This window comes from Canis lupus, chromosome 5, assembly GCF_003254725.2.
Source record: "Canis lupus dingo isolate Sandy chromosome 5, ASM325472v2, whole genome shotgun sequence".
Lineage (NCBI taxonomy): Eukaryota > Metazoa > Chordata > Mammalia > Carnivora > Canidae > Canis > Canis lupus.
Window position 1 is genome coordinate 55,064,394 of NC_064247.1, and position 14,141 is coordinate 55,078,534.

General features: G+C 40.8%; 1 protein-coding gene and 1 pseudogene across 6 annotated transcripts in view; one reads left to right on the forward strand and one right to left on the reverse strand.

Annotated features, from left to right (window-relative positions):
• The window catches only part of TCEANC2 (transcription elongation factor A N-terminal and central domain containing 2), a 36,448-nt gene that overhangs the window by 21,514 nt on the left and 793 nt on the right, over window positions 1–14,141 (reverse strand). The window contains exons 1-3 of one of the 6 annotated variants that reach the window (XM_025427704.3): window positions 13,828–14,086; window positions 13,059–13,204; window positions 2,240–2,381 (exon numbers count right to left, since the gene is read on the reverse strand). In XM_025427704.3, coding sequence (XP_025283489.1) covers window positions 2,240–2,381; window positions 13,059–13,160 — 244 coding nt within the window. In that variant the 5' untranslated portion in view covers window positions 13,161–13,204; window positions 13,828–14,086. Of the gene's footprint in view, window positions 1–2,239; window positions 2,382–13,058; window positions 13,208–13,827; window positions 14,087–14,141 lie in introns of those variants that run through there. The other 5 variants (XM_025427706.3, XM_025427705.3, XM_025427703.3 and 2 more) reach the window with 5 other exon arrangements.
• Window positions 9,786–10,173, forward strand: LOC112647064 (60S ribosomal protein L35a-like; annotated as a pseudogene).

A 14,141-nucleotide genomic window follows, 5' to 3' on the forward strand; every position in this document is an offset into this window, starting at 1 on the left:
TAAGACCAAACAGGCTTACAAAGAGCCTTCTCCATCTGGTCCATCTGGTCCATCTCTCTAGTTTCACTTCTTGCCACACTCTTTCCAACTTACTACATTTCAAACACACCAAACCTTTAGTTTCTGGAATGCATCATGTTCTACCCCCCACCTCCAGCACTCTGTACAGCTCACATGATGTTACCCACTGCCTAACATGTTCTTCAACACCTTCTCTACTTCCAACAGGTATGTTCTATTGGCTAGCTTGTACTCATCATCAGCACTCATCACACGGTATGATAAAGTCTTGTTAGACTGTCTGTCCTTCCATTAGACTGCAGGATCCAAAAAGGTGGGGCTAATATCTATCTCCTTCATTATCATGCTAACACAGTTCCTAGCACAAAGAAAGTAGTCAGTCAATATTTGTTCCTTATAACCCACAGGGTAGGGTCAGGCAGAAGGATAAAGGTGGAAGAATATAAACTTTCTCAGGCAATGATCCAAATGAATCTTCAGCCTAGCAACTAAAGTAACTACAAAGGAACCAAGAAACCCCTATATTCCATACAGCCTCTGGTTTAGGGAGGGCTTGGGGTAGGGTCAGGACTCAAAAGCTGGATGCTTTCCAACTCCTCCTAACTCAGGCCCCCTTGTTATAGTTTCATTATGATCCCTGAATTGAAATCCATGAACACTAGACAGACACACCCATTCTTAAAAGCACACTCACAACTGTACTCAAAGGACAAATGGAAATAATTTTTTTAAAGTAATCTCCATGCCCAACGTGGGGCTTGAACTCAACAACCGTAAGATCAAGAATCGCATGCTCTACTAACTGAGCCAGCCAGGCAACCCACAAGTAGAAATATAGAAATAAGTTTTTAAAATGATCATGTGTTCTGTATTTATAGGACAATCCCAACCTATTCCATTGATATTTAAGATTTGATCAGAAATGGTATTTGTGATGTGTGCCTAAATATGAACATACACATATGTACACATATACATGTCATAAAATATTAATCACTAGTACCCTCTACTGGTGGAGATATCTTATCAGCTCATATGAATGGTATTATTGCCCTCTAGTGACCACAACCTATAAAGAGAAAATCCAGCAGCAGATGGGAAAATCTCCTTGGCTATAATGATAGGGTTTTATGTTCTTTAAGCATCTCATTTTCTCGGATTCTGGTTTATGTTACAGGGGTGCAACTCTCAAGACTCTTGGGGGACCCTCTGGGGGATTTCACATAGCTCTTGCCAGCTGTTAGCGCCAGTCTGAAGCTACTCTCTCTTTTGCTTCTCATGAACAAGAGGTCAGGGGGAGGCAGAGAAGGCAATGGTAGCACTGGCAAGGGCAAGAACAGCAGCTGTGAATGACCACCTTGGAATCCCTAGGGAGTTGGGAGCAGCTTGAGGAACACATGTTGGCCCTCCCTTGCATATTATGCACAGTTGTGTACTGTACTAAAATGGCAATTCAACATAGTCCTTGACTTATCTTTTAAATATCTTGATGTTATAATAAATGATGTAGCGGCAAATGTTGCTCTCATCTTGTTTTCACAAACCACACTCTGCAAGTTATTTCCACTCAGGACAGAAAAGCCACGATTGAACATCAAGATGTAGCTGAAATGCCATTTCTTCTATGAGGCCTTTTCTGAATTCCCCAGATGTAAGTGACTGCTCTGTCCTTTGCGCCAGCGTGTACTTTGCACAGATCAGAATGATAGCCAGGATGCTATTTATATGTTTTTGTTTATAACCTCCAATATTTCCTGCTCTTGATTGTTCGCCTGCTTGTTTCTCCCACCAAACCCTAAGTTCCTTGCGGTCACGAACCACATGTCACACATTTCTGTACACCCAACATCAAACACTCTCAAAAGGTTAGTTATCCTTTGAGCACTGCTGGTTACCAGTCCATGAGTTAAGTACAGAAACTAAAGTAAACATTTAGAAACTTGAATAGCAACTTGACAGAGCAATTTTCTATCTGTTGAATCTAATAATGAAAAAGGTGGGGCCTGTATTTTGTATGGTTTATTTTTTTGGCAATTTTTATTACATATTTTAAAAGTACTGGTCTGCGACCAACAGATAATTTTTTAAGCAATGGTCCTTCACTACAGTTTGAAAAGCACTGATATGATAAGTAACTTCATATTTGAGGGAAGGAGGAAAGGAAGAAGGAAAGAGACAAAGATATAAGCCCTTTCCATAAAACTCAGAAGGAACATACCTATCCTTGTTGATTTTAACACTTCCCTGGAGGGTATTTTCTTCTTTAATTCTTGTAAAGCTTCAACTAGATTCTGTTTGGTCTGATCAGGAAGCTCCAACATAGTTTTCCATCTTTTTATGTCTTCTATAACCACAACTCTCTGGGAAAAAGAAAAGTCATTTGGAAAATGGAACATTTTCATTAGAAAAACATCTGCCTTCACCTGAGCTAATGGGGCTCCTACTGACATATGAATTATTGATTATGACCTGAACCAAAGCACAGTGTGTATGATGGCCCCAAATGATGGGTAATTGCTTAAAAGCAGGTCCCGCTTACTGCAAATCAGGAAGAGAGTTACATCTATTAGGAAAAGTGCAAGTTTTAATCTAACCATGTCAGACACCGCTGGGCACTTAGCAGAGAGAGGCAATAAGGATGGGAAGAAAAGAAAAGCGATACTAAGGTGAATCAACCGTATAGCTCACTTAAGTGTCTTAATTTAGAGGCAAGGACGGAGAGCAAAGAAGTCGTAAGGCATATTTATTTCAACAATAAAAAGCACACTTCAACAACTCCCCACTTCCTGGATGATAAAAATTCAAACTTTGTTTGAAAAAATTTAAAAACCTTCAAACACATAAAAAGGTACAGAGTAACTGTTTATAATAGGGAAAAAAGTTAACATTTTGCATAATAGAATAATGAAACATTCTGAAGTTTGTCTCCTGGCATCCTTCACTAAACTCATTCCTCTCTTGTATCTAAAAGAAATCACCACCTTAAAGTTGATATGCATCTTTGCATTAAGGGTAAAATATAAACAATTAAGGAATCTGGGTGAAGGGGATGGGGAAGTTGTTTGTACTCTTGCAACCATTCTGTAGTTCCGAAATTATTTCGACTAAGAATTTAAGAAAATTAAACTGAAAGACTAAATGACAAAGGTACTTTTATAATTACCTTTATAAATTAATTTATAATTTAAAAAAATCTTATCTTCCATGGTTACTACCCTAGGGGAGGTCAGCCAGTTAGGGAAAGGAAGAGGGGCAGAGGGCTTCTGGGATTCTGGTAATGTTCTGTTTCTTGAACTGGATAGTGGTGACATAGGTATGTTAGCTTTGTGAAAATCTGTCAAGATGTACACTCATTATTTGTCCACTTTTCTATATGCAGGTCATAGTTCAATACAAACCAACTAAAAAAAAAGTCTCAATTCCCTTCCCTGGTAGAGATGTCAGTGGGAGATCTCTCCCCATCCCTGCTTCCCTTCCTCCCTTGCTTGTTTGCTTTGACCTCTGACCTTTCCAAGTTAGAAGCTGGGAAAAGGAGAAGGGACAGGAAAAGCCTTCCCTTCTTTTGTGATACTATACTAATCAGGTTTTTGTGTGCTCTCTAGACTGACAGATATGGAAGGCTGACTCTTTCTCATACGAGAAGGGTCTGTAGTTCCTTGGAGAACTCCTACTGTTGAGACCTCCCTCACCTGCAGTTCTGGTAATGCTGGCAATGCCTCTTCCAGCCAGCCACTTACAAGTCCCCAGTTTTTGGCAAACCACTTTACACAGACTCCCTGTAGGGGTACCACTGTCCTTCCAAGGATCCTTGTAAACCCAAGTCCTTTAATTCTACTCTAGGCCAGCCAGCATTTTTTTCTGCTGTGCCTACATCTTTGCCCTGAAGAATTCTAAGGGTTAACAGCTTTTCCATGCAGCCACTTTCTCTGTCTTTAGACTTTCCCAGGCACAGGTCTGCTCTCTGTGTTCACCAGCTCCAGGAACAGAGGTTAAGTTCCTCAAGTGAAAATACCACAGGCCCTCCCACTTTATCCAAAGGAACTCTCTTTCCCCTCTTCCTTTATTTTTTTTCTCTTTTCTTCCTTTAACTTCAACCTTCTTTATAGTCTAGGGAAGGTGATGGGTTCAGGATACCAAAAATTATTTTCAGGTACTGCTTTCGCAAGTTCTGCATAGTCTAGAATCTCATTTGGGAACACTCTGCTTTGTTCTCGGCCTTTAGGTGCTTTAGTCAAAAATGAGACAAGTCCTTTGTTATGATCTGCTACAGTATAAAGCAGTATTATTAGTATCAAGTAATGCAAAATAAATGAAACCAGGTGAGGGGATATTTTCAACAGGAAGGTGTAAAGTGTAAATATAATATTCTGCAAAAGGCTTTTTTCACTCCTTATATTTTCTTCATTCATTCATACTGATATACATAAATCCAGTTGATCCATTTAATAGTAATGAATAGTATCCTGTTATTTTTATATACAAATATCTTAGAATCTTAAAATTTATTCCCCTAATGGATATTTAGAGTCCCCCCCACCCAATATTTTTTCTATTATAAACACTGCTTGGATGATTTCCTGCCTATGATGTATTCAATATTGTCTTCCATCCCTTGACTTTTAACTTTTCTGGGTCGTTATGCTTTAAATAGCCTATGGTGGCTTTATTTTGCCTCCATCCCCATCCAATCTGAGAATCTCTATCTTTTAACAGGCATGGCTAATCCATTTGTAATTTATTATGATTACTGATATAACTGGATACACTTCCTTTTTGCTTTTTTTATATCTTTGATTTTAACAGTTTAATTTTTCTTTGATCTAGTTTTTCTTTATGGTTTGGAAATTATACATTCTATTGCTATCATTTTAGTGTTCCCCCTTACAATTGTTAAGATGTATGCTCAGTGAAATCTGTATCAGGATCCTCCTCATAAGCCTCCATTGTAGAACCCTATCAGAAATATAAACGACTTGTCTGTTCTTTGTGTACCTTAACTGTTCTTTCATATTTTTCTCTATTTTTCTGTGATGCATTCTAAGTTATTTTCTCAGATCAAGCTTCTAATCCTCCATTTCTCTCTGTAGCTATAGTCTTCTTTTAACCTGTGCAATGTGTTTCTGCATCAACAAATAATTTTTTCATTGAATGACTTAATGTTTTCCTCAAAATCTGCCCATTTTCTTTTCATACTATCCTGTTCTTTCTTATAATTTCTAATTTCTTCATTTCTGTGAAAATTCACAAAAAGATTTCTTTGAGGTTGTACTATTTTCATCATTTCTTGGGGGTAGAAATGCTATTATTTATCTGTTTGTTCATCTCTCTCTAGGAAATTACCTTTCTTGGAGAGTTTGTAATTTTGGCCATAAGTTCATCTTCAATGGAGACTATTTTCTATGGGAGTCTGGTGCCCTAGATTGTGAGATGTTTTAACGGGGTAATTTCACATTTGCCTTGGCCAAAGCCTCTGGATTTCTCTGGTCTATACCAATTTTTATGCTAATATTTTCAGTTTTGCCAAGAGTGTAAATTTAAAACTATGCATAGTAATAAGTGTTGGGTTCAAATTTATTGTAGTCAATTCTTTTTCCATCCAAACCTCTGAGAAGATCACAGTCTTCATGCTATTTCCTTGGACTAGTGGATGGAATTTTTCTAGTTCATTTTCACAAACATGGTAGACCTGTTTTGGCTCCCAGCTTCATGTGAGAATTATTAGCCTGAGGCCTTATCTGCAGTTCCCATACTGGCCCTAAAGCTTCACACCCCAAGCATTATAGCTGGTTTCATCAAACTGCTTAGCTTCAGCTCCCACTTAAAGCTCAGGGTTTGAATTTCCTCTGTCTTCCTGGCATCTGAGGATTTCTCTTTCTTGCTTTCAAGCTCAGCTCTGTATTAGAGACTTTTTATCCAGCATTTCTACAGGGGTGGAATGAGGTTAGGGATTCCACATCAGACCATTCCAGTGCATGGAACTATAGAAGCCCAAACTCTTTATTTAACCTGGCATAAAAGGCCTTACATGACTTGGCTCCTGACATCTTTTTCAGCCTCATAATTTGCTCCAGGTATGGCAAACTATTTGAAGCTGCCTAAATGAACTGCAGTGTTTCACACCCTCTGCCTGGAATGCTCTTTTTGCCTCAACCATATGATAAACACCTATTTATATTTTAAGACTCTTTTCAAGCATCTCCTCTTCTATGAGGCCTTTCTTAACTCTTTCCTACCAAATCTGATCACACTCCCTATTGGTTCTTTGTAATACGGACACATTTTTTGTGTGTGTGTGGACACATTTTTATCACAGTATCAGCAATTTATGTACATACTTATTTATAAGGCTGTCTTCCCATCTGTGAGTAATTTGAGGGTTGGAACAATTTATTTGTCTCTCTATCCCCTGTGCACAGTAGGTATAATTGAACAAAGTCATCTCTATTGCAAAGACAAAAGTCCAGTATAGTTTTCAGACATGAAATTTTAGGTCAGAAATACAAAAATCTGCAGTCAATTCCAGAACAGAAGAATTCCATATATACCTAAGAATGTTTCCTTATTTCTGTCCAAATATGGGTCCCAAAACAAGTATTTCTTTTTTTAAGATTTTATTTATTTATTCATGACAGACACACACACACACACACAAAGAGAGAGAGAGAGAGAGAGAGAGAGAGAGAGAGAGGGAGGGGCAGAGACACAGGCAGAGGGAAAAGCAGGCTCCATGCAGGGAGCCTGATGTGGGACTCGATCCTGGGTCTCCAGGGTCATGCCCGGGCCAAAGACAGGCTCTAAACCGCTGAGCCACCCAGGCATCCCCCAAAACAGGTATTTCAAGTTGTTATCTGATATATTTAGAGGCACAAGGGAAGTGGACACAAGATATGAAAGGGGAAGCTACACGTTGTGGAAAGGTTATCACTAGAAAGAATATGAGCTGTCTCTTACACCGTCTGTCTTACAGTTGTGGATGGATGAAACATCAAGTTTGACAAAACCAATTAGGGAAAATGATTCACTCATAAGCGATAAGATGGAAACCATCCCACTAAGCGGGGCAGAGGACAATCTACTGGCTGCTCAATCCTACAAAAGGAGCAAAGGTTTACAGAGCATTCTAAAGTGCTGAACCTAAAAGAATTAGTATATCCTTGAACCTTTTAATAATAATAATAATAATAATAATAATAATAATAAAACTCCTATTGCAACCAACAGAAGAAATCATTTTCCTTTAAGGGAGTAAGAAGAAATTAACCAAATTAACCTTTACCATCCAAATGTATACTACACAAACTCTACTGGGTATCACTTTTATTGAATGTGGTAAGACTATGGCAAAATTACTTGTAATACATCAATAACAGAAGTACAATGTTCCTAGTGTTCCAAGATTTTTATACCTTCTCTGCTTGACATTCAGAAACCTCCACTTTCTTAGTTCACCCTATAGGGGGCAGACAGTAGAACCAAACTGTCTAGTTCAAATTCCAGCTCTGCCATTTAAGGCTGCATGACCGTGGGCAAGCTATTTAATCTCTGTGCCTTAGATTCTTCATCTGTAAAATACAAATGATAAAAGCATCCATTTCACAGAGTTGTTACTAGAATTTAAAGAGTTAATATATATAAAGCACTTAGCACAATTCCTGGCCCATAGAAATGGGATCAGTAAACACTGGCAGTAATTATTACTATCGCTCTCATCATCACCAGTCCCAGCTCTAGTTTTACTACACAAGCCTCTCCTTTTCCACACACAAAAAGAGGAAATTATTGATCAGTTTTACTACATGCCAGGCACAATGCTTAGCTCTTTCAATATGCACTTATCTATTTAGCTCTCATAATAACCCTGCACGTTAGATATACTTATTTCTGATGTTACTAAGGAGAAACTGAGGCTTGAACATTCAACAGATTCTTGATATTTAAATGTGATGCTGGTATGTGGGACTAAGTTACTTGGTAGATCTAACTTTCTAGAGTTCAAATTTAACTCAACTTGTTTTTGTCATTGTGTATGGATAAAGTAAGCACATATGCATGCACAAAGGAAAGAGAACAGCAAGCACCACTTATTGAGTGGTTATAGGTCACTACTCCCCTCTACCTAGGCAAATCTTTTCAACCCTTAAAGGTGCTCTGAGCACTAAAAACGACACTGAGCTTTTCCTTTGAACTCTTAACCCTTACCAACTAAACAACAATTCTGTAATGGACCACATATGATTTTCTATCGTTACTTCTTAATTTCTTATAATATTATCCCCTAATACGAAGTCCCATGAGGACTCATACTTTCATCTTAAATTTCTTTTATGTTCCCTGGAGTATCTAGCATAGTGTGGCATAAAGTTGTTTTGCAATAATATTTGTTAAATAGTTTACTATCCAGACCCTGAAAGGACATCCCCAAATAAGAATGATTATTGTTTATTCAATAAATTCTTACCTACAATGTAGCAGGCACTGCCTTAGGCCTTGGAGCAGAATCAGAACCTTAGATACTGTGGTCCCAGTCCTCAGGAGTTTATGGTAGACTGGGGCAAAGTACAGGTAATCTAATAATTACAATACAGTAAGGCAAGTACTATGAGAGATATTTGAACGAAGTACTCAGACAGTATTGAAGAGGGAAGGATTAATTCCCCCCAAAGGACCTAGAAAGCACTTCAACATTCATTTATTTAACAAATATGTATTGACCACTTAATATGTGCCAAGCACTGATAGGTCCAAGGATACAGAAGTAAATAAAATTCCCAAGGTCCCTGCACTCATGAAATTTATAATCTAGGATTCACAGGGAAAGTCACACTTGAGTGGGTTCACAAATGAGTAGTCTCTGTAAAAAGAAAAAGGTTTTCCAGGAAAAGGGACCAGCATCAAGTCAAATCCCTGGAGACTTAACGCATTCCTAGAAAAGGGAACAATAAGGGATGAGGTTTACAGGGGCAGAACAGGAAGGGTCTCCTATGCCATGCCAATGTTTTCAGAGTTTTAGTTCATTTGGTCATTCAGAAAAATTCACTGTGATCCTCTACGTACCAAACCCTGTGCCAAGTACTAGGGACACAAGAATCAGTAAGACACAAGTCTTTCAAGAATCTCAGAGTGTAGTAGGGTACAGCATTTAAAAAAAACACAATATAGCACAAATAAGGGCAATGACAGGGGCATGTTTAAGATACAGGGATGGCTTAGAGAAGGGAGTGATTAGATTGACTTTCTGTCTGGGGGACAGAAGGGTGATCAGGAAAGGCCTCACAGTAGAGAAGACTCTCTAACTAGGTCATGGGGGACAAATAGTAAGTCATGATTTTATGATAACAGCAAACACTTGCACATTACTTAGTATGTGCCAGGTTCTGTCCCAAGCACTTTACATATATTAACTCACTCAAACTTCATAACTAAGTTATAAAATAGATATTATCATTAATTCCATTTTATAGATAAAGAAAGACACAGAGAGGTTAAATAACTTACCCAAGGTCACACAAATAATAAGTGGCGTGGCTGGATTTAAACATAGGCAGTTTGGCTCCAGAGTCTATGTTTTAATCACCACACTATGTTGCCTCCAAGACAAGAAAGAGTAAGGTCATTCCAGGCGAAGAGAACAGCATATGCAAAGGCACAGAGGCATGAAACAGCACACCATCTCTGGGAAATTGTGAGTGGGACAGAATGTAAACAAGAAGAGTGGCCATCTTGGAGCTTGTGGAGGTGAGGAGTGCTCCTGTTCCTGAACTTTGGGTGCCAATTGAGTGCGGCCTGCTGGGAATAGGACTCCTAAAGCGACGACTATGTCTGGAAGGCTTTGGTCCAAGGCCATTTTTGCCGGCTATAAACAGGGTCTCCAGAACCAGAGGGAGCACACAGCTCTACTTAAGATCGAAGTGTTTATGCTCGAGATGAAACAGAATTCTATCTCGGCAAGCGATGTGCTTATGTGTACAAAGCAAAGAACAACACAGTAACTCCTGGTGGCAAACTAAACAAAATCAGAGTAATCTGGGGAAAAGTAACTCGTGCTCATGGAAACAGCGGCATGGTTCGTGCCAAATTCCGAAGCAACCTTTCTGCGAAAGCCACTGGCCACAGAATCCGCGTGATACTGTACCCCTCAAGCATTTAAACTTACTGAAAACTAAATAAATAAAGGTGTAGATTTGTTCTCTTGTAAAAAAAAAAAAAAAAAAAAAGAAGAGCAGCAGGGGATGAGGCAAGCCGATACCAAGTCCCAGAGGTCCTTGGGTGTCATGTAAAGAAGTGTCTTCAATTGATAGGTAATGAGAAACCACTGAAGGATTAGGCAGGGAAGTGACCTGAGGAGATTTTCTTTTTTATTTCTCTGGGTTAAGTGTGGAAGGGAGAATGAGAGAGGATGTCAAAGGCAGGAAGACATGTTAACAGACCGTGGCACTGTTCTAGATGAGAGATTTTTTTTTTTTTATGATCTATTTATTCATGAGAGACACAGAGAAGGCAGAGACATAGGCAGAGGGACAAGCAGGCTCCTCACAGGGAGCCCGACGTGGGACGCGATCCCGGAAGTCCGGGATCACGCCCTGAGCCAAAGGCAGACAGACGTTCAACCGCTGAGCCACCCAGGGATCCCTAGATGAGAGATTTTAAAATTTAAAGTGGGAGATGTAAGGACAAGGAGGATATTTAGGAGGCAAAATTGAAAATTGGATGTAAGAAATAAAACAGTTAAGAATGGTTTGTTTCTAGTCCCAGTTACTTGGTATATAGATTTAAAAGTAGTTACAGGAGGGGACATGTAGGTGGCTCAGTCGGTAAAGTGTCCGACACTTGATTTCAGGTATAATCTCTGTACTGAGCATGGAGCCTGCTTAAGATTCCCTCTCTTCTTCTTCCTCTCCCTCTGCCCCTCCCTGCATGCACGCATGTGTTCTCTTTTAAAAAAATTATATTAATAAGTAAATAAAAATAAATACAGGAGAATAAAGAACAGGTTTGGGAGAAAAATCTACTGTATTTAAGGAGAATGTTATTCTCCCTATGCCTATTGCTTATTCTGATTCCATAATCTTCACATAAAATATTCTCATCTTTATGCAGGGACTCTCAACTGGGTATAAGCAGGGACTCAGAGGAGAGAAGTGGCAGGTGGAAGTATATTAGAATCTGGGTGTTTGTTTTTGAGTGTATGAGTAATTCAATTACTACCCTCCTCTTTTTCTTCCAGTTTGATATCACAATCCTGCCCACCACCATCTGTCATTGCAAGTCACTGTTCTATATAGCTCCATGAATACTCTGACAAAACTGAGACAGTTGAAAATTTTGCTTATGCACAAAATTCTAAGACCAGGAGAAATTTTTAAGAACCATCTAGAACTCAGTAGATCTCAACCAAGGGCTGCCTGGAAATACGTGAGGGAATTTTTGTTTATCACAATGTGATGTACGTTGGCATTTAGTGTCTGAAGGCCTGGGATGGTAAACGTTCTGTAACTCAGAGAACAGTTCCAAATAACAAAGAATTACCTTGCCCCAAATGATAACAATGTTTCTCTGAAGAAATACTAATAGGGGTGCCTGGGTGGCTCATTTGGTTAAGCGTCTGCCTTTAACTCAGATCAGGATCCCGGGGTCCAGGGCGAGGTGGGCTCCCTGCTCAGCAAGGGAGTCTGCTTTCCCTCTCCCTCTGCCCCGCCACCCCATTCGTGCTCTCTTTCCCTCTCTCTCTCTCAAATAAATAAATACAATCTTTTAAAAAAGGGACGCCTGGAAGGCAGTTGAGTGGCTGCCTTCAGCTCAGGTCATGATCCTGGGGTCCTGGGATCTAGCCTCTTGTCAGCTCCCTGCTCAACAGGGAATCTGCTTTTCCCTCTTCCTCTGCCCCTACCCCTCTATTCATGCTCTGTCTCTCACCTTCTCTCTCAAATAAATAAGTAAATCTTTTTTAAAAATAAATAAGATCTTTTTTAAAAAAAGAAAGAATATTGATAAAGTTCAACCCCCATATTTTACAGGTGAGGACAAAGTGAGATCCCAGGTAAGAAAATGACTTGCTAAAGATCACCCAGTTGCACAGGAGGATCCTAGAACTCAGGGCTTCTGTTTATACACTCCTGTACTGCTTTCTAATCTGGGCCCGGTAAGCCTGTGGCACATCTAGAAGAGCAGTCCAACTGAATATGTAAGTCAAATACTCAGAATGCCACCTTGCTATCATGGCCCTGTGCAAATCTTCTCTAGCCCCAAATCCCACTCTCACTGCCAGAGATCTAGGCTGGAAGTACAAGTTTGGCCGTCATCAACATGGGAAGCCTTCAGATAGATAAGGCTACCCTGGCCAAAAGTATAAAATGTGACAAAGCTCTGGGGAACACAAATATTAGGGATCTAATGGAGGAGGAGCCCATAAAGGAAACTGAAAAGTCCAGAAATGTAAAAGGTTAAGAAGGCAAAGGGAACTAATTAGAAGCGTGTGTTTGTTTTAGCGAAATAATTCTTAGTTTATCATTAATTGGGTACCCATGTCCATTGATTCGTTGTCATCTGCCCTGTATCCTTGCGTCTTCTTTGCTAACAGAAATCGGACATGCAGAGGTTGCAAAGAGTCTATGAAAACAGTCTATTTCCCAGTCTTAGCTTATAGCTGTGAAGGCCATGACAGTAGACTATCATTACCCAGCTTTTTACTGAGTTTGTACAGAGTACACAGAATCATAGTTGGTACTTTAACATACCTAATAGACAAAAAAAAAAAAAAAAAATCTTGCAAAAAAATTTAATAATTTTAGGGGGTTTGTCCTCTCGGCCAGCATACAGCCAAAATAATCATTAAGAGTAACAGAGATGCGTGTGCGGATTGATAAATAGAAGTCTGTATAGAGGAAGGGAGGAACTGAATCAGGGATATGGTCAGGAACACTTTGGGAAGAGAGCACAGAGCAGAAAGAATGTATAGGTCTTCCCTAGTAGAACTCCTCTGCACTGCCTTGCTACCACAGCCCTTTCCACATTTTCTCTAGTCCCAGATCCCCTCTCACCTTCAGAGATTCAATAGTGGCCTGCTTGTAAATCTTTCCAGCAGGATCCTTCTTCTGAGGACTACTCTGGATTCTAGGCGTGCGGACGACGAATTTATCCATTGCTAGCGGACTCACCAACTACCTTCACGGGCTCGCAGCGCGTTCTGCTGGAGAAAGAGGGAAGATTCTAAAGCGTCATCCAAACCAACCACTGTGATGTGTGCGCCCCGAAGTGACACGATGGGCTTCTATCGTACTCTGGAAGCATTCCCGAATCACGAGGACTGCTGAGTGTTTTGACAGGAAAGAGCATTTCGGTCCCGGGAAAGAACTATCCTCCTGAGAACTGAAACTGTCCACAATGATTGGTCTAACCGCTCAAGGGAGGAGGTGCTCAGCTTCCAGAAGTGCACGTAGTGCAGGGGATTCCAATACTGGGCCAGGCCGTTCAGCCCGTGGCTTCTCAAGCCTCTTCCAACTTCGGTGAGGCTGAGGCAGGGTTAAGAGTTTCACCGGGTCCCCTGGAGCTCAATATTAACAACTACCCCACCAGCATCACAAGCCCAAAGGTTCCCCTAGCAACCAGCAAACCACCACCACCTCCAGATCTCAGCAGGGTCCTCACAACAAGCACCCATCTCCGGAAACTGTTCGGTGACCAGAGGACCCTACCCACGACTGCCGTGCTCTGGATCCCTGGGCAAAGGGAAACACCATCTTCCTCGACCCTCAGCACTCAGAGGAGCCCAGGAAGGGGAACCTAACAGCGGTCTGACATGAGACCCACCGGGACAAGCAGCCCTGCCAGCAGCTGGCCCCTTCCAGAGCTCACCCTCCGAGGCCCCGAGCCTGCACCGCGGAAGTCACAATTAAACTAAACGCTTCCTCGCCGGACGGGGGGGTTTCTCCCAACCGGCTCCGCCAGCCCTCAGAGCACCCGGGAGCCTCAGCGAACCACATTCCCCAGAATGCACTGCAAAGGAGTGGGTCAGGCGCCCCCGGGGCGACTGTAGTTCTCCGAGACCAACTTTCCCGCCCCCACCATGTGCGGTCCGTCGGCGCAGAACTACATGCCCCAGGATGCCCCGCGAGGGGAAGGCA